We start from the raw sequence: 17,697 nt of genomic DNA, 5'->3' as shown, positions 1-17,697 counted from the left end.
CTGGGTTAATGATGAGTAAGGGCAGCTCCCAGCATGCTAGAATCATAGAATGGTTTAGGCTGGAAGGGACCTCAAGGATCAGCCAATTCCAACCCCCTGCCTTAGGCAGGGACACCTCCCACTAGAACAGGTTGCTCAAGGCTTCATCCAACCTGGCCTTGAACACCTCCAGGGAGGTTGTGGAGCACAGAATCACCTAACCTTTGATTACATTGGGTACTTCTGTGCTCCACAACCTTCCTGGGCATCCTGTGCCAGTGTCTCACCACCCTCACTGCAAAGAACCTTTTACTAACATCTAGTTTCAATCTCCCCTCTGCCAGTTCAAACCCATTCCTCCTCATCCTCTGTCAATAGTCCCTTCTGTGCCCCTTCCAGATCCTGCAAGGCCACTCCAAGGTCTCCTCCAAGCCTTCTCCTCTCCAGGCTGCACAGCCCCAACTCTCTCAGCCTGGCCTCACAGCAGAGCTGCTGCAGCCCTCTCAGCATCTTGGTGGCCTCCTCTGCACTGGCTCCAACACTTCCATGTGCTGCTTGTGCTGGGGGCTCCAGAACTGCCCCCAGGACTGCAGGTGGGGTGTGAGGAGAGCAGAGCCAAAGGGGCAGAATCCCCTCCCTTGCCCTGCTGCCCACACTGCTCTTGCTGCAGCCCAGCACAGGGTTGTGTCTGGGCTGCACTCACACTGCAGGCTCCTGTGGAGCTTTGCATCAGCCCAGACCCCCAGGGCCTGTTCCTCAGGGCTGCTCTCAGCCATTCCCCACCCAGCCTGGAGCTGTGCTTGGGACTGCACTCACCCAGGTGTAGGACCTTACACTTGGCCTTGTTGAATGTCCTGAGGTTGGCCTGGGCAAAGCTCTGCAGCCTGTCCAGGTCCCTCTGGATGGATCCCTGCCCTCTAGCAAGTCATCTGTGCCACACAGCTTGCTGCCACCTGCACACTTGCTGAGGGTGCACTGATTGCTCTGCCTGTGGCACTGACAAAGATGTTAAACAGCACTGGTGCCAGCACTGGCCCCTGAGGAGCCACTTGGCACTGCTCTGCAGGTGTTGGTCACCTGTCTGTGTGTGTGAACATCCAGCAGAGGCGTTGCTTACAGGAAGAGAGAAGCTGTGCAGCTGAGCTGCTAAATAGGAGCAGCTGTATCCTCAGAGCCAGCTGAGACACAACTGTGTGAGCAGAAGCACAGCTACGTTGCTGTGCTGACTTCAGTGGTTTCACCTGAGCCTGTTTTACCTGCCCAGGGTGCCAGGCTTCTGTCTGCTCTGGCACCAGTGTGGGTGTTTGAGCAGTTGAACTGAGCCCCAGTTCAGCTCCATTCCCTCTCCTTTTCAGAGGGATGTGAAGGTGACTTTTCTGCTGCTTAGCATTTGGTTTCCTCAGCTCTGTCTAGTTTTGATTTTGCAGTTTATTTGCCAGTGGAAGCCACAGAGGCCAAAGTGTCTCTTGCTGTTGTGACTAATCTTTGGAGGAAGATGTGGCCAGAAGCAGCTTTGCTTTGCAGGCTGAGATCATAGAATCATAGAATCAACCAGGTTGGAAGAGACCTCCAAGATCATCCAGTCCAACCTAGCACCCAGCCCTATCCAATCAACTAGACCATGGCAAATGGCAAACAAAACCCCCCAAACAACAACAACAAAACCCCATAACAGCCAGGCAAAGAAAACCCCAACCCAAAGCAAAATTCCCCACACCCAAACCAACAACAAACCCAATCCCCCAATCTGAATCTTTCTCCTTGCAGAGTGAGCTGCTGGATGCCTGTGGTAGCCTTTTCTGAACAGGATGGCTTTGATTATCTGCTCTGCTGTATTTTCCTGCATTGTCTCTCTGGATAATATTCAGCTTGCTGCAGCCCTCTTGAAAGGCCAAAGTTACAGGAGACTTTTTTGCTTTCATTTCCAGGTGTCGTGCTTGGAAGCAGCATCTTAAGTAGCATACTGGAGGCTCAGATTGAAGTGCAAGCAGCGACTGTGAGGAAGAGGCAAGCACTGTAAGTCAGTCTGACATGCTTGGAAATCATAGAATCAAGCAGGTTGGAAGTGAGCTCCAAGCTCAGCCAGCCCAACCTAGCACCCAGCCCTGCCCAACCAACCAGACCATGGCACTGAGTGCCTCATCCAGGCTTGGCTTCAACACCTCCAGGAACCACTGTTCCCCTACGTCCCTGGGAATCTGTAAAAGAACTCTTTCTCCTACCTAGCATGTTGAGACAACCCCAAAAAACTAACCCCAAACCCAGGCAGCTGAGTGCTGCTCTGAGCTGCAGACCTCTCCTGGTCATGAGATGTGCAGCTGAAGCAGTTACTCAGACTTTTCCTGGAGCAAGAGCAGTTTGATCTGCCTTCAGAAAGCACCTGGTGAATAAGTTAATAAGGGCCTGAGTGCCTCAGATCATTTTAGCTACAGCAGGAGACATCTCCAGACATGGCTCTTGTTGGTTGAACAGCAGCTGGAGCAGCTGGTGGCTCCTGCCAGACTGAAACTCCCCATGCATGCTGCAACAGACTCATAGAATCAGGCAGGGTTGGAAGGGAGCACAAGGAGCAGCCAGTGCCAACCCCCTGCCATGCCCAGGGACACCCTACCCTAGAGCAGGCTGCACACAGCCTCAGCCAGCCTGGCCTCAAACACCTCCAGCCATGGGGCCTCAACCACCTCCCTGGGCAACCCATTCCAGCCTCTCACCACTCTCCTGCTCAACAACTTCCTCCTCTCCTCCAGCCTCACTCTCCCCACCTCCACCTTTGCTCCATCCCCCCCACTCCTGCCACTCCCTCACACCCTCAAAAGTCCCTCCAAAACAGCTACACAGCTGTTTTGGAGCCCCCTTCAGATGCTGGCAGGCCACAAGAAGGTCCCCTGGGAGCCTCCTCTGCTCCATCCTGCACAGCCCCAACTCTTTCAGTCTGTGCTCACAGCAGAGCTGCTGCAGCCTCTGAGCATCCTCCTGGCCCTGCTCTGGACACTCTCCAGCATCTCCACAGCCCTCTTGCAACAGAGGCTCCAGAGCTGGCTGCAAGTAGATTCAGAGAATGATTGAGGTTGGAAGGGACCTCAAAGCTCATCCAGTCTTTGCTTGAACACCTCCAGGGATGGTGACTCCACCTCCTCCCTGCATAGCCCATTCCAGTGCCAGTCTCTCTCTGGAGTGGTCTTTCCCACCATTGCTGTGTAGAAGACACCTTGCTGCTGGGCCTAGCTCCTTTAAACAGAACTGATTTTCTTCACTTTCCTTTTCAGCAGGACTCCCTGAACATGGCAGAAGCTCACCAAGCAGTGGCTTTCCAGTTCACAGTAACTCCAGATGGCATCGACCTGCGGATGAGCCATGAGGCACTCAAACAGATTTACCTGTCTGGTGTCCATTCCTGGAAGAAAAAGTTCATCAGGTTCAAGGTATTTTCACTTGGTCAAGCCCAGCAAACCTGAGAGCTGTTTCTTGGAGCTTGTTTAGACAAAAACTTGCATGTTTGCCTTTATGGCAACTAAATATCCTTCCTTGAAAAGCCTTCTGTGGGTTTTAGTTAAGGCAGTCCCCAGTGATGCTCTAAAGGCTATAAAGGGTAGAGTTGTGTGACTTATTCCATAGAAGCAAATGGTTGTAGACATTAACAATAACTTGGATTGTCTTCATTTGCTTCCTAGGACATGAGGTAGTCCTTTAGCCTGCATCAGAGACATCCCCAGGTGTTGTTTTTGGTCTCATTGCATTGTGAGCTACATGACCACACTCTTGATTTTATGCATTCTTTGCAAAGAAGATTTTCTTTCCACATTCAGCAGGATGTTTGTTGTTCAAGAAGCTGCCTGAGCATCTCTCTTGTACAGGTTTTGCTGAGTAGTCCTGGATTGGGTGAAGTACTTGATATAGATTGGGAATTTATTGTGTCTACTTTATCAGCCCACAGATAAATTTAACCTGGCTTGCTACTCTCTCCACCATCTCTCTCAACACCCATTTTCAGCACTGCTCCTAATTAAATCTCCTTATCAAGCTGTGGGAAGGATGCTGCAGTGGTATCTTCAAACCCCCTCGGGTGCAGTTTTCAGTGTTGTGTTCAGTAGAGTACTTTTGCCATACCACAGAGGCACAGAATCCAAACTGTTGTCAGAGCCCTCCAAGCTCCTCCAGCATTGCAGGCTCAGCACCAAACCATGGCCCTCAGCACCAGCTCCACAGGCTGCTGGAACACCCCCAGGGATGGGCACTGCAGCACTGCCCTGGGCAGCCTGGGCCAAGCTTTGAGAAGCCTTCCAGGGCAGAAATGTTTCCTCCTGTCCATCCTGAGCCTCCCCTGCTTCAGCTTGGAACCAGTTCCTCTGCTCCTGTGCCTTGGCACCAAGCAGCAGAGACTGCCCCCTCCTCGCTGCAACCTCCCTGCAGGCAGCTGCAGAGAGCAATGAGCTCTGCCCTGAGCCTCCTCTCCTGCAGCCTGCACACCACCAGCTCCTTTAGTCCCTCCTCACCCCCAGCTGCTCCAGAATCATGTAGTCCATGAGCAGGGCCATCAGACTGCTTGAAGCCCCATCCAGTCTGACCATGCATGTTTCCAGTGATGGATATCCCCAGTTTCTCTGGATGCTGTTTTGTGGTCTCAGTCTTTGTTAAGGAAAGGTTACATTTGCTGAGCTGCAGAGAGCAATGAGCTCTGCCCTCAGCCTCCTCTTCTGCAGCCTGCACACCCTCATAGCACAGCTGCTCAGGCCCTTCTCCAGCCTCACTGCCCTTATGTGCTTGTTTAGAAAGGCCTAGCTCAGTGCAAGAAGGAATTCCCACAGTGTCCTTTGTGGCAATTTTATTTGCTGATTTGAGTAAGACTTGGAGCAGGATCAGTGTTTTCTACACAAGACCTTAAAAGTCCCTTTAAATTCTTGCTGTGGTGGTGACCCTTTCCTGCAGCCAAGTCAGGCACACCTGTGGAAGTGCAGGATAACCTGGATGTGTGGTGAGTTCTGTTTCTGTGTCTTTGGTGTGAGCACTGATGTGAAGGTTTCCTGTAGCCAAGTCAGGCACAGCTTTGGAAGTGCAGGGTAACCTGGATGTGTGGTGAGTTCTGTTTCTGTGGCTTTGGTGTGAGCACTGATGTGAAGGTTTCCTGCAGCCAAGTCAGGCACAGCTTTGGAAGTGCAGGGTACCCTGGATGTGTGGTTTAGATCAGAGCAGCTTCAGTGTGGTGAATTCTGTTTCTGTTGCTTTGGTGTGAACCACTCATGAAGGTTTCCTGCAGGCACAGCTTTGGAAGTGCAGGATAACCTGGATGTGTGATGAGTTCTGTTTCTGTGGCTTTGGTGTGAGCACTGATGTGAAGGTTTCCTGCAGCCAAGTCAGGCACAGCTTTGGAAGTGCAGGGTAACCTGGATGTGTGGTTTAGAACAGAGCAGCTTCAGCAGGGTGAGTTCTGTTTCTGTGGCTTTGGTGTGAGCACAGATGTGAAGGTTTCCTGCAGCCAAGTCAGGCACAGCTTTGGAAGTGCAGAATAACCTGGATGTGTGGTTTAGAACAGAGCAGCTTCAGCGGGGTGAGTTCTGTTTCTGTTGCTTTGTTGTGAACCACTCATGAAGGTTTCCTGCAGGCACAGCTTTGGAAGTGCAGGGTACCCTGGATGTGTGGTGAGTTCTGTTTCTGTGGCTTTGGTGTGAGCACTGATGTGAAGGTTTCCTGCAGCCAAGTCAGGCACAGCTTTGGAAGTGCAGGATAACCTGGATGTGTGGTGAGTTCTGTTTCTGTGGCTTTGGTGTGAACCACTCATGAAGGTTTCCTGCAGCCAAGTCAGGCACAGCTTTGGAAGTGCAGGGTACCCTGGATGTGTGGTGAGTTCTGTTTCTGTGGTTTGGTGTGAGCACTGATGGGAAGGTTTCCTGCAGCCAAGTCAGGCACAGCTTTGGAAGTGCAGGGTACCCTGGATGTGTAGTGAGTTCTGTTTCTGTGTCTTTGGTGTGAGCACAGATGTGAAGGTTTCCTGCAGCCAAGTCAGGCACAGCTTTGGAAGTGCAGGATAACCTGGATGTGTAGTGAGTTCTGTTTCTGTGGCTTTGGTGTGAGCACAGATGTGAAGGTTTCCTGCAGCCAAGTCAGGCATAGCTTTGGAAGTGCAGGATGACCTGGATGTGTAGTGAGTTCTGTTTCTGTGGCTTTGGTGTGAGCACAGATGTGAAGGTTTCCTGCAGCCAAGTCAGGCACAGCTTTGGAAGTGCAGGATAACCTGGATGTGTAGTGAGTTCTGTTTCTGTGGCTTTGGTGTGAGCACAGATGTGAAGGTTTCCTGCAGCCAAGTCAGGCACAGCTTTGGAAGTGCAGAATAACCTGGATGTGTGGTTTAGAACAGAGCAGCTTCAGCAGGGTGAGTTCTGTTTCTGTTGCTTTGTTGTGAACCACTCATGAAGGTTTCCTGCAGGCACAGCTTTGGAAGTGCAGGGTACCCTGGATGTGTGGTGAGTTCTGTTTCTGTGGCTTTGGTGTGAGCACTGATGGGAAGGTTTCCTGAAGCCAAGTCAGGCACAGCTTTGGAAGTGCAGGGTACCCTGGATGTGTGGTGAGTTCTGTTTCTGTGGTTTGGTGTGAGCACTGATGGGAAGGTTTCCTGCAGCCAAGTCAGGCACACCTGTGGAAGTGCAGGGTACCCTGGATGTGTGGTGAGTTCTGTTTCTGTGTCTTTGGTGTGAGCACAGATGTGAAGGTTTCCTGCAGCCAAGTCAGGCACAGCTTTGGAAGTGCAGGATGACCTGGATGTGTGGTGAGTTCTGTTTCTGTGGCTTTGGTGTGAGCACAGATGTGAAGGTTTCCTGCAGCCAAGTCAGGCATAGCTTTGGAAATGCAGAATAACCTGGATGTGTGGTTTAGAACAGAGCAGCTTCAGCAGGGTGAGTTCTGTTTCTGTGGCTTTGGTGTGAGCACAGATGTGAAGGTTTCCTGCAGCCAAGTCAGGCACAGCTTTGGAAGTGCAGAATAACCTGGATGTGTGGTTTAGAACAGAACAGCTTCAGCAGGGTGAGTTCTGTTTCTGTTGCTTTGTTGTGAACCACTCATGAAGGTTTCCTGCAGGCACAGCTTTGGAAGTGCAGGGTAACCTGGGTGTGTGGTGAGTTCTGTTTCTGTGGCTTTGGTGTGAGCACAGATGTGAAGGTTTCCTGCAGCCAAGTCAGGCACAGCTTTGGAAGTGCAGGATAACCTGGGTGTGTGGTGAGTTCTGTTTCTGTGGCTTTGGTGTGAGCACTGATGTGAAGGTTTCCTGCAGCCAAGTCAGGCACAGCTTTGGAAGTGCAGAATAACCTGGATGTGTGGTTTAGAACAGAACAGCTTCAGCAGGGTGAGTTCTGTTTCTGTTGCTTTGTTGTGAACCACTCATGAAGGTTTCCTGCAGGCACAGCTTTGGAAGTGCAGGGTAACCTGGGTGTGTGGTGAGTTCTGTTTCTCTGGCTTTGGTGTGAGCACAGATGTGAAGGTTTCCTGCAGCCAAGTCAGGCACAGCTTTGGAAGTGCAGGATAACCTGGATGTGTGGTGAGTTCTGTTTCTGTGGCTTTGGTGTGAGCACTGATGTGAAGGTTTCCTGCAGCCAAGTCAGGCACAGCTTTGGAAGTGCAGGATAACCTGGATGTGTGGTGAGTTCTGTTTCTGTGGCTTTGGTGTGAACCACTCATGAAGGTTTCCTGCAGCCAAGTCAGGCACAGCTTTGAAAGTGCAGGATAACCTGGGTGTGTGGTGAGTTCTGTTTCTGTGGCTTTGGTGTGAGCACTGATGGGAAGGCTTTGCTTTGCAGAATGGAATTATCACTGGTGTTTACCCTGCAAGCCCATCCAGCTGGCTGATCGTGGTGGTGGGGGTGATGTCCACAATGTATGCCAAGATTGACCCTTCCTTGGGAATCATCGCCAAGATTAACCGCACGCTCGACACCACGTGAGTAGGCTGCAGAGTTCCCCTCCTCTCAAGCTTTGTAGCTGCAGTTGAAGCTCAGCCTGCTAAAGCATGTCAGCTTTGGAGCAGTGTGAGTGTGCCCTAGGAGCAGCTGCATGAGGGTATGAAGTGGGCAGCTTGTCCCAGCAGTATTCCTGCTTTGTTTTCTGAGGATGTGGGAAGCACTTGGCAACCTCTGCGGCCTTTGATCTCGCTGCCTGGGAGCTTGTGGAGGAGGGCTAAATGGGCATGAAGCTAGCTGCCTGGTTTGCAATGCCAGGCTCTCTTGAGAAAGTGAAGTGGCAGCTGGTGGCTTTTGTTTGCACAGTGGCTACATGTCCAACCAGACGCAGAACGTGGTCAGCGGGGTTCTGTTCGGCACAGGGCTGTGGGTCGCCCTCATCGTCACCATGCGCTACTCCCTCAAGATGCTGCTGTCCTACCACGGCTGGATCTTCTCTGAGCATGGCAAGCTCTCTGCAGGCACCAAGCTCTGGATGGTAAGGGTGCACTGTCCCCCTCCTGCACCTTCACTTCTCTCTGACCTCTACTCATAGATCGTAGAATCAAGCAGGCTGGAAGAGAGCTCCAAGCTCAGCCAGCCCAACCTAGCACCCAGCCATGAAGTGGCTTTGTTGCTACTTGGACTCGTTGTTTTCAACCCAATTTTTGGACAGCATTGTTGTAGAATTAACTTCTGTGCCTTACTGTGATAAAATTAGTCCCTGCTGCCTGGTAGACAGGTGGACAGACAGACAGATAGATTGAGGGATTGGTTGATAGATAGATTGATGGATTGAGGGATTGGTTTAGGGAGAGATTGATGGGTTGAGATATTGGTTTAGGGAGAGATTGATGGGTTGAGGGATGGATTGATGAATTGGTTGAGGGATAGAATGATGGAATGGTTAAGGGATAGATTGGTTGAGGCATTGGTTGAGGGATGGGTTGATGGATTGAGGGATTAGTTGAGGGATAGATTGAGGGATTGGTGGAGGGATAGATTTGTTGAGGGATGGATTGAGGGATTATTTGGGGGATAGATTGAGGGATTGGTTGAGGGATAGATTGAGGGATTGGTTTAGGGAGAGATTGATGGGTTGAGAGATTGGTTTAGGGAGAGATTGATGGGTTGAGAGATTGGTTTAGGGAGAGATTGGTGGGTTGAGAGATTGGTTTAGGGAGAGATTGATGGGTTGAGGGATGGATTGATGAATTGGTTGAGGGATAGAATGATGGAATGGTTAAGGGATAGATTGGTTGAGGCATTGGTTGAGGGATGGGTTGATGGATTGAGGGATTGGTTGAGGGATAGATTGAGGGATTGGTTGAGGGATAGATTGGTTGAGGGATGGATTGAGGGATTGGTTGAGGGATAGATTGAGGGATTGGTTGAGGGATAGATTGAGGGATTGGTTGAGGGAGAGATCGATGGGTTGAGAGATTGGTTTAGGGAGAGATTGATGGGTTGAGGGATGGATTGATGAATTGGTTGAGGGATAGATTGATGGAATGGTTAAGGGATAGATTGGTTGAGGCATTGGTTGAGGGATGGGTTGAGGGGCTGAGGGATGGATTGATGGGTTGAGGGATAGATTGAGGGATTGGTTGAGGGATAGATTGAGGGATTGGTTGAGGGATAGATTGGTTGAGGGATGGATTGAGGGATTATTTGGGGGATAGATTGAGGGATTGGTTGAGGGATAGATTGGTTGAGGGATAGATTGAGGGATTGGTTTAGGGAGAGATTGATGGGTTGAGAGATTGGTTTAGGGAGAGATTGATGGGTTGAGAGATTGGTTTAGGGAGAGATTGATGGATTGAGGGGTTGAGAGATTGAGGGATGGGTGGGTTGAGGGATGGAAGGGTTGAGGGATAGATTGGTAGGTTGAGGGATGGGTTGACAGGTAGACTGACTGACTGACAGACTGACTAACAGAATGCCAGTTTGGAAGTGACCTTGAGATCATCCAGTCCAAGCCTGTCAAGGTAAGAATGTAGCTGCAGTGAGCTGGGCCAGCAGCCTGGCAAGCTGGGCATTCCAGCTGTCTAATGTAGGAGACTCCAGCAGCTCCCTGGGGAGTTTATAACAGACTCAAAGCTGAGCTGCTAGCCTGCCAGCATGGTTCCTTATGAGAGGCATTCAAAAGCAGCTACCCAGGGTGATGCACTAGAGCAGGATGCAATGTTCACCTGTGACAAATGACATTTCTGCTTGCTAGCTTCTCCTGGAAGCAGTATCAGGAGCCTCATGACTGGAGTTTCTGCAGTCCAGGCTCTGGAGGGTAAGGCTTTCTGGCAACTGTTTGAAGCTGCAGCTGTCTGGGTTTTCAGCATGTCCCACCCAAGAGATATTTCATAGCTGTTGATATCATCAACCTCAGACAGCAGGAACTCTAATGCTGCTTACCATGCTTTGTGGCACGTTGGGTTTGTGGGGTTCTGTGGCATTTGTGTGTGTGTTCTGTCTGTTTGTAAATGAAGAACACTGCCTGAGAATGGATTGGGTTGGAAGGGTCCTCCAGAGCTCATCCACTCCAACCTCCTGCACTCAGCAGGGACATCCTCCACTAGAGCAGGCTGCCCACAGCCCTGTCCAGCCTCACCTGGAATATCTCTAGAGATGGAGCCCAGACCACCTCCTTGGGCAACCTGTTGCAGTGTTGCAGCAGCCTCCTGGTGCAGAACTTGTTCCTCACATCCAGTATCAATCTGCTCTGCTCCAGTTTGCAGCCATTGCCCTTGTCCTGTCCCTGCAGGCCTTTGCAAACAGTCTCTCTGCAGCCTTCTTGCAGCCCCTGCAGGCACTGGAAGTCAGCTCTAAGGTCTGCCTGGAACCTTCTCTTCTCCAGGCTGACCAATCCAAGCTCCCTCAGGCTATTACCTGCAAAGGTGTTTGTGCAGTAGTAGCTCTGTTTCAAAACCTTGTTATTTCTTTTGCTAGCCACAGAAGAGAGGGCTGCTTGCCCTAGTGAAGCACTAGTAACTACCTCAGCTCTTCCAGTTACTCTTCAGTGTTGTCTGGTTTGCTGGAGAGGTTTTCCTGAGTTATTTTACTTATCTGTTGGGTTGTTTTTTTTGGTGATGTTTAACAGCTTAACAAATACTATTGTGAATATATTGACTTACAGCCATGCTAAGTCATGCTAACTGCATCCAGCTCTGCAGCCCCTGGGACAAGAGGGCTGTGGAGATGCTGGAGAGTGTCCAGGGCCAGGAGGATGCCCAGAGGCTGCAGTAGCTCTGCTGTGAGCACAGCCTGAAAGAGTTGGGGTTGTGCAGGCTGGAGCAGAGGAGGCTCCCAGGTGACCTTCTTGTGGCCTGCCAGCATCTGAAGGGGGCTCCAAAAAAGCTGGGGAGGGACTTCCGAGGCTGTGAGGGAGTGGCAGGAGTGGGGGAATGGAGCAAAGGTGGAGGTGGGGAGAGTGAGGCTGGAGGTGAGGAGGAAGTTGTTGAGCAGGAGGGTGGTGAGAGGCTGGAATGGGTTGCCCAGGGAGGTGGTTGAGGCCCCATGGCTGGAGGTGTTTGAGGCCAGGCTGGCTGAGGCTGTGTGCAGCCTGCTCTAGGGTAGGGTGTCCCTGGGCATGGCAGGGGGGTTGGCACTGGCTGATCCTTGTGGTCCCTTCCAACCTTGACTGATTCTGTGATTCTAAGTAAAAACCCCAGCCCTGATTTCACTCACAATCCAAAGTGACTTCAGGTGAACCTATTTTGTCTTCTAAAGTAAACTCCAGCAGAAATAGGGGAAAAAATCCAAATATTAGGTTCAAAACCAGGTTACAAAATAACAATCTGTGCCCAGATGCAGTGCATGCTGGAATGGGAGAATTTGATCTGTCTGCATATGAAATCAGATGTAATTAACTGTGAGTGCCTGTCAGACCACTTGAATGTCTGAAGCTCTTACAGGTGCTCTACTACAGGTTTACTTAAGATGTAAATTCTGTTCACACAGTCCCTGAACAGTTTTGGTTGGGTTGGAAGGGAACTCAAAGCTCATCCAGTTCCAACTCCCTGCCATGGGCAGGGACACCTCCCACCAGCCCAGGCTGCTGAAGACCTCATCCAGCCTGGCCCTTCCCTCCAGGGAAGGGACATCTACAGCCTCCCTGGGCAGCCTGTGCCAGTGTCTCCTCACTCTCACCAAAGTCTTCCTCATCTCCACTCTCACTCTCCCCTCTCCCAGCTCAAAGCCATTGCCCCTCACCCTGGCACTCCCAGCCCTTGTCTAGAGTCCCTCTCCAGCTTTCCTGGGGCCTCTTCAGGTACTGGCAGCTTGCTCTAAGATTTGCCTGGAGCCTTCTCTTCTCCAGGCTGCACATCTCCAACTCTTCCAGCCTGGCCCCACAGCAGAGGCTCTCCAGCCTCTTATCTTTGTGGCCTCCTCTGGAGACTCTCCAGCAGCTCCAGGTCCTTCTTGTGCTGGGTTCCCCAGAGCTGGAGGCAGTGCTGCAGGTGAGCTCTGAGCAGAGCAGAGGGGCAGAATCCCCTCCCTGTGCTGCTGCTCTCCCTGCTCTGGCTGCAGCCAGCACACAGCTGCCTCTGGGCTGCCAGTGACCAGTGCTGGCTTCTGGGCACTTTGGCACCAACTGGCACCCCCAAGGCATTCTCCTGCAGGCTGCTCTCAGCCACTCCTCACCCAGCCTGGATCTGTGCTGGGGGTTGCCCTGCCTCAGCTGCAGGACCTTGCACTTGATCTGCTAAGCAAACACATCTGTGGCTGAAGATAACCTGTCCTAAGAGCTGTGGAATAATAATGTCTCCAAGTGTGGAATTGGATTTGCTTATGAGAAGCTGCACTTCTGTTTCTCACCTGGCTTCAGCTTGTGTCATAAAGCACAGGTTGATGTCACTGGGCTCAGAACTGTGCTGCACCCACAGCCTTCTGAAAATCACAGCTGCAGATCCATTTGCTGGGGTGGGGTCTGCAGTTCTTCATAAGGCAGACTCCTCTGGCTGTGTTAAGCAAGGACCATGAGAGAGGAGAGAGCTTGCATCCCACAGCTGGAACTGTCAGTGGGGAGAGGCTGTGGAGGGGAAGGGTTAGGAATGGTGTGCTGGAATGGTAGCCTTACCTCTTCTGGCTGCAGTTGGTTGTGCTGAAATGGTAGCCTCACCTCTTCTGGCTGCAGTTGATTGCTCTGTAGCCAGTGGGTGCTGTGCTGTGTTGGACCTTGCACAGTGAAGGTTCCCCTGGATTGTTGGTGTCATTCCTGGCCTTGCTTTCATGATGAAACAGGGGCCAAAATACAGGCAAAACCCTTTCCTGGGTAGCCTAGAAGCTGCAGCATGGCCTAGGCTTTGAGCCTGTGCATGTCACAGCTGAGAAGCAGCCATAGAGAGAAAAGCTGCCTCTCTCTTCAGCCTTCCATGTGCCCCAGGAGCTGCTGTGCTGTCTGAAGCTAAGGTAGAACTCTCACCTCTGGCTGCTTTGTCTCATTGTTGGGGTCTTGTCTAACACAAGCACTGAGTGCAGCACTGGCATGCTTGCATGGTTTGGTTTCCATGCTCAAAGAAACTTCCAGGGCTGTTCCTGGTGCTGAGCTGGAACTGTGGATAACAGGAAACCATTACCCCAAAGCAGAATTACCAGTGTTGAAGATGGCTACAGTTATCTGGGATCCTTAGATCATAGAATCATAGAAGCAACCAGGCTGGAAGAGAGCTCCAAGCTCAGCCAGCCCAACCTAGCACCCAGCCCTGCCCAACCAACCAGACCATGGCACTAAGTGCCCCAGCCAGGCTTGGCTGCAACACCTCCAGCCACGGCCACTCCACCACCTCCCTGAGCAGCCCATTCCAGTGCCAATCACTCTCTCTGACAACAACTTCCTCCTCACAGCCAGCCCAGACCTGCCCTGCCACAGCTTCAGACTCTGTCCCCTTGTTCTGTTGCTGGCTGCCTGGCAGCAGAGCCCAACCCCACCTGGCTGCAGCCTCCCTGCAGGTAGTTGTAGGCAGCTGTAGATGATGAAGAGCTTGCAGTGATTCCTGTTTTGAAGCACAAGGTAGATGTCTCTGTAGTATCTGTGTAGTAACCTCTAGTATCTCTAGAATAGTAAAAGGCCAGCTGGCAGGTCTGCTGGGTTCATCTCACAGAGGGAGAAGTATGAAGAAGAGAACTCTGCCTCTGTGATCACAGAGTCATAGTATGGCTCAGGCTGGAAGGGACCTCAGAGGTCATCTTCTCCAGCCTCCCTGCCGTGAGCAGGGACACTTTTCAGTACTTGGTTGCCCAAGGCCTCACCCAGTTTTGACTTAAATACTTCCAAGCAGGAGGCAGCCACAGCCTCTGGGCAACCAGGAGCCTGTGCCAGAGTCTCACCACCCTCACACTCAACAACTTCTGCCTCAGCTCCACTCTAACCCTGCCCTGCCTCACCTCCAAACCATTCCCCCTGGCCTGGCCCTAGACACCCTGAGCAGAAGTCTCTCTGCAGCCTTCCTGCAGGCTCCCTTCAGGCCCTGGCAGCAGTTCTGAGGTGCCCCTGGAGCCTTCTCCTCTGCAGGCTGCACCCCCCCAGCTCCCCCAGCCTGTGCTCACAGCAGAGCTGCTCCAGCCCTCAGATCATCCTCATGGCCTGCTCTAGACTTCAAGAGTTGTGCCATTCAACCCCAGCATTGCCAGGATCCTGCAGAGCATGGGGCAAATTTGGAACCTCTTCCACTGCCACCTTTAACCTTGAGAAATGTCATCTGTCAGGGCCCTTTTGAGTTGGGACAGGGTGATAACTGTGATGCTTTGCTACAGCTTGTAAGTGCAGTGGGAAGAGCACCAGGAGTTACTCACTGCACTTGGTTACTGTGCTGTTTCTCTTGTGTTGAGCCTAATAACCTGAGGTGCCTTTGGCTTTGTGCTGTCTGTTCCCCAGGCACTAGTGAAGCTCTTCTCAGGACGCAAGCCCATGCTGTACAGCTTCCAGACTTCTCTGCCACGGTTGCCAGTTCCAGCTGTTAAAGACACAGTCAGCAGGGTGGGTACTTGCATGGGCACTCTTCCTTCAGGGATATTGTACCCACAGGTACAGTGTGTGGGGTTTGGTTTGGCTTTGGGTTTGCCAGACCTTATCAAAATCTTGCCTGGTGGCATTAATATGCTGGAATCACAAAGTGTCAGGGGTTGGAAGGGAGCTCTGGAGGTATCACAGTATCACCATGGTTGGAAGAGACCTCACAGATCATCAAGTCCAACCCTTTACCACAGAGCTCAAGGCCAGACCATGGCTGTGTCCTCTTGTTCTGGTGCTGGCCACCTGAGAGAAGAGAGCAACCTCCTCCTGGCCACAACCTCCCCTCAGGTAGTTGTAGACAGCAATAAGGTCTGCCCTGAGCCTCCTCTTCTTCAGGCTAACCAATCCCAGCTCCCTCAGCCTCTCCTCGTAGGGCTGTGCTCAAGGCCTCTCCCCAGCCTCATCATCCAGTCCAGGGCAGGGCACACAGGAACACATCCAGGTGGCTTTGGAAAAGCTCCAGAGGAGGAGACTCCACAACCTCTCTGGCAGCCTTCTCCCCAAGGAGGTTGTTGGGTCCCCATTCGTGGAGGTATTTCAGAGAGGCAGAGCTGTGGTGCTGAGGGCCATGGCTTGTCCCCAGCCTTGGTGGTTGGACTGGATGATCTTGGGAGGGGTTGGAAGGGAGCTCTGGAGGTCATCCAGTCCAACCCTCTGCAACCCTCTGACAGAGTAGGAGCACCCAGGGCAGGGCACACAGAACACATCCAGGTGGCTTTGGAAAGGCTCCAGAGCAGGAGACTCCACAACCTCTCTGGGCAGCCTGCTCCAGCCTCCAGCACCCTTGCAGGGACAAAGTTTCCCCTCCTGTTCCCGTGGTGACTCCTCTGCTCCAGTTTGCCCCCAGTGCCCCTTGTGCTGCCCTTGGCCACCCCTGAGCAGATCCTGGCTGTGTCCTCCCCATGCTGCCCTGCACATCTTTAGCACAGCAGTGAGGGCAGCCCTCAGGCTGCTCTGCTCCAAGCAGCCCCAGCACCCTCAGCCTGGCCTCACAGGAGGTGGTCACTGCCTGCAGCACCTTGGGGCCTCTGGACTGGGCTCTGCAGCACTTCCCTGGGTTTACTTTAATGGATTAAAACTTGTGCATAGAAAAAAAAGGCTGGGACCAAGCACTGAGACTGCTGCCAGTGTGAAGCTGACATAGTTGGTACTGGAGGATGTGATGTCCAGTGTAGAACTGTGTAGCCAACTGTGAGTCCCAGGGCTTTTGGCACCTGGAGAGTTTGTTATCTACCACAGGCTGACCATTCAGAGGTGTGGAAATCAAAACTGAGGGCACAGAAACCCAAGGGCTGAGTTGTAGTTATTTAGAGACAAAACCAACCTCTCTCTGCCTGCTACTGGAGAAGAAGTTTCTCTTTTGAGAGGCAAATGTATCTTTAGCAAAGTCACCTCTTCCACTGGGGATTTATTGGCAGTGTCTGCAGAAGGAGCTCACTTTTGTGGTATTCAGGATGTTCAGAAGGGTGTGGAGCAACATCTTCCTTGTAGCCTGATGAGTGGAGCCTGCATACTCTTTGTCTACTGCTCAGATGCTGTGTGCAGGAGGCTGTGCAGTGGTTGCTGTCCTGATGCAGATTCGTTTCCTGTCTTGCAGTACCTGGAGTCAGTTCGTCCTCTGATGGGTGATGAAGACTTCCAGAGGATGGAAGGGCTTGCCAAAGACTTTGCATTTAATTTAGGACCAAGGCTTCAGTGGTACTTGAGGCTAAAATCCTGGTGGGCCACAAACTATGTGAGTAGATAAACCTCCCTGGGCAACCTGTGCCAGTGTCTCACCACCCTCACTGTAAAGAACTCTTTCCTAACATCCAGTTTATGTCACAGAACTGTCAGGGTTTGGAGTGACCTCAAAGATTCAACCCCCACAGGCTCCCACTAGATCGGGCAGCACACAGCCACATCCAGCCTGGCCTTAAACACCTCCAGGGATAAGCCTTCCACTGCCTCCCTGGACAACCTGTTCCAAGGTCTCACTGCCCTCATGGTGAAGAACTTCCTCCTCACCTCCAGCCTCACTCTCCCCACCTCCACCTTTGCTCCATTCCCCCCACTCCTGCCACTCCCTGACACCCTCAGAAGTCCCTCCCCAGCTTTTTTGGAGCCCCCTTCAGATGCTGGCAGGCCACAAGAAGGTCACCTGGGAGCCTCCTCTGCTCCAGCCTGCACAGCCCCAACTCTTTCAGTCTGTGCTCACAGCAGAGCTGCTGCAGCCTCTGAGCATCCTCCTGGCCCTGCTCTGGACACTCTCCAGCATCTCCACATCCCTCTTGTCCCAGGGGCTCCAGACCTGGATGCAGTACTCCAGGTGGGGTCTCAGCAGAGCAGAGGGGAAGAATCCCCTCCCTGGCCCTGCTGGCCACACTGCTGCTGCTGCAGCCCAGGCTCTGGTTGCTCTCTGGGCTGCAAGTGCACACTGCTGGCTCCTGTTGAGCTTCTCCTCCACCAGCACCCCCAAGTCCCTCTCCTCAGGGCTGCTCTCCTGCCTGGATTTGTGCTTGGTATTGCCTCAATCCAGTCTGTCCTGGCAGATTGCTAAATGCTCAGGAGATCTGACACACTTCAGTGATCTGAAGGTGGTGACTTCATCAGAAGCTTATCAGAGAGGTACAGCTGGATGTAACTGAGTCCCCTTGCCCCTGTTTTGCTGTTCCCTGCAGTTTAAGAGAAATTAGGGGAGTTCAGTTTTATTTTGCAGTGAAAGGGCCCAGCTTGCAGTGTCCTCCCTGCTTCTGTCTGGAATGTTTTGTTGTGGAGTCATTAACATGGAGAACACAAACTGGGAAT

At 52.2% G+C, this 17,697-nt stretch overlaps 1 protein-coding gene across 3 annotated transcripts in view; it reads left to right on the top strand.

Annotated features, from left to right (window-relative positions):
* The window catches only part of LOC135186272 (carnitine O-palmitoyltransferase 1, liver isoform-like), a 72,396-nt gene that overhangs the window by 17,748 nt on the left and 36,951 nt on the right, over positions 1–17,697 (top strand). For all 3 annotated transcript variants that reach the window (XM_064163858.1, XM_064163859.1, XM_064163860.1), the window contains exons 3-8: positions 1,908–1,995; positions 3,249–3,401; positions 7,764–7,903; positions 8,229–8,400; positions 14,773–14,874; positions 16,508–16,645. In XM_064163858.1, coding sequence (XP_064019928.1) covers positions 3,261–3,401; positions 7,764–7,903; positions 8,229–8,400; positions 14,773–14,874; positions 16,508–16,645 — 693 coding nt within the window. In that variant the 5' untranslated portion in view covers positions 1,908–1,995; positions 3,249–3,260. The remainder of the gene's footprint in view (positions 1–1,907; positions 1,996–3,248; positions 3,402–7,763; positions 7,904–8,228; positions 8,401–14,772; positions 14,875–16,507; positions 16,646–17,697) is intronic.

Source organism: Pogoniulus pusillus, chromosome 24 (assembly GCF_015220805.1).
Source record: "Pogoniulus pusillus isolate bPogPus1 chromosome 24, bPogPus1.pri, whole genome shotgun sequence".
NCBI lineage: Eukaryota > Metazoa > Chordata > Aves > Piciformes > Lybiidae > Pogoniulus > Pogoniulus pusillus.
Note: the sequence above shows the minus strand (reverse complement) of the source record. Positions and strands in the feature narration are given on the sequence as shown.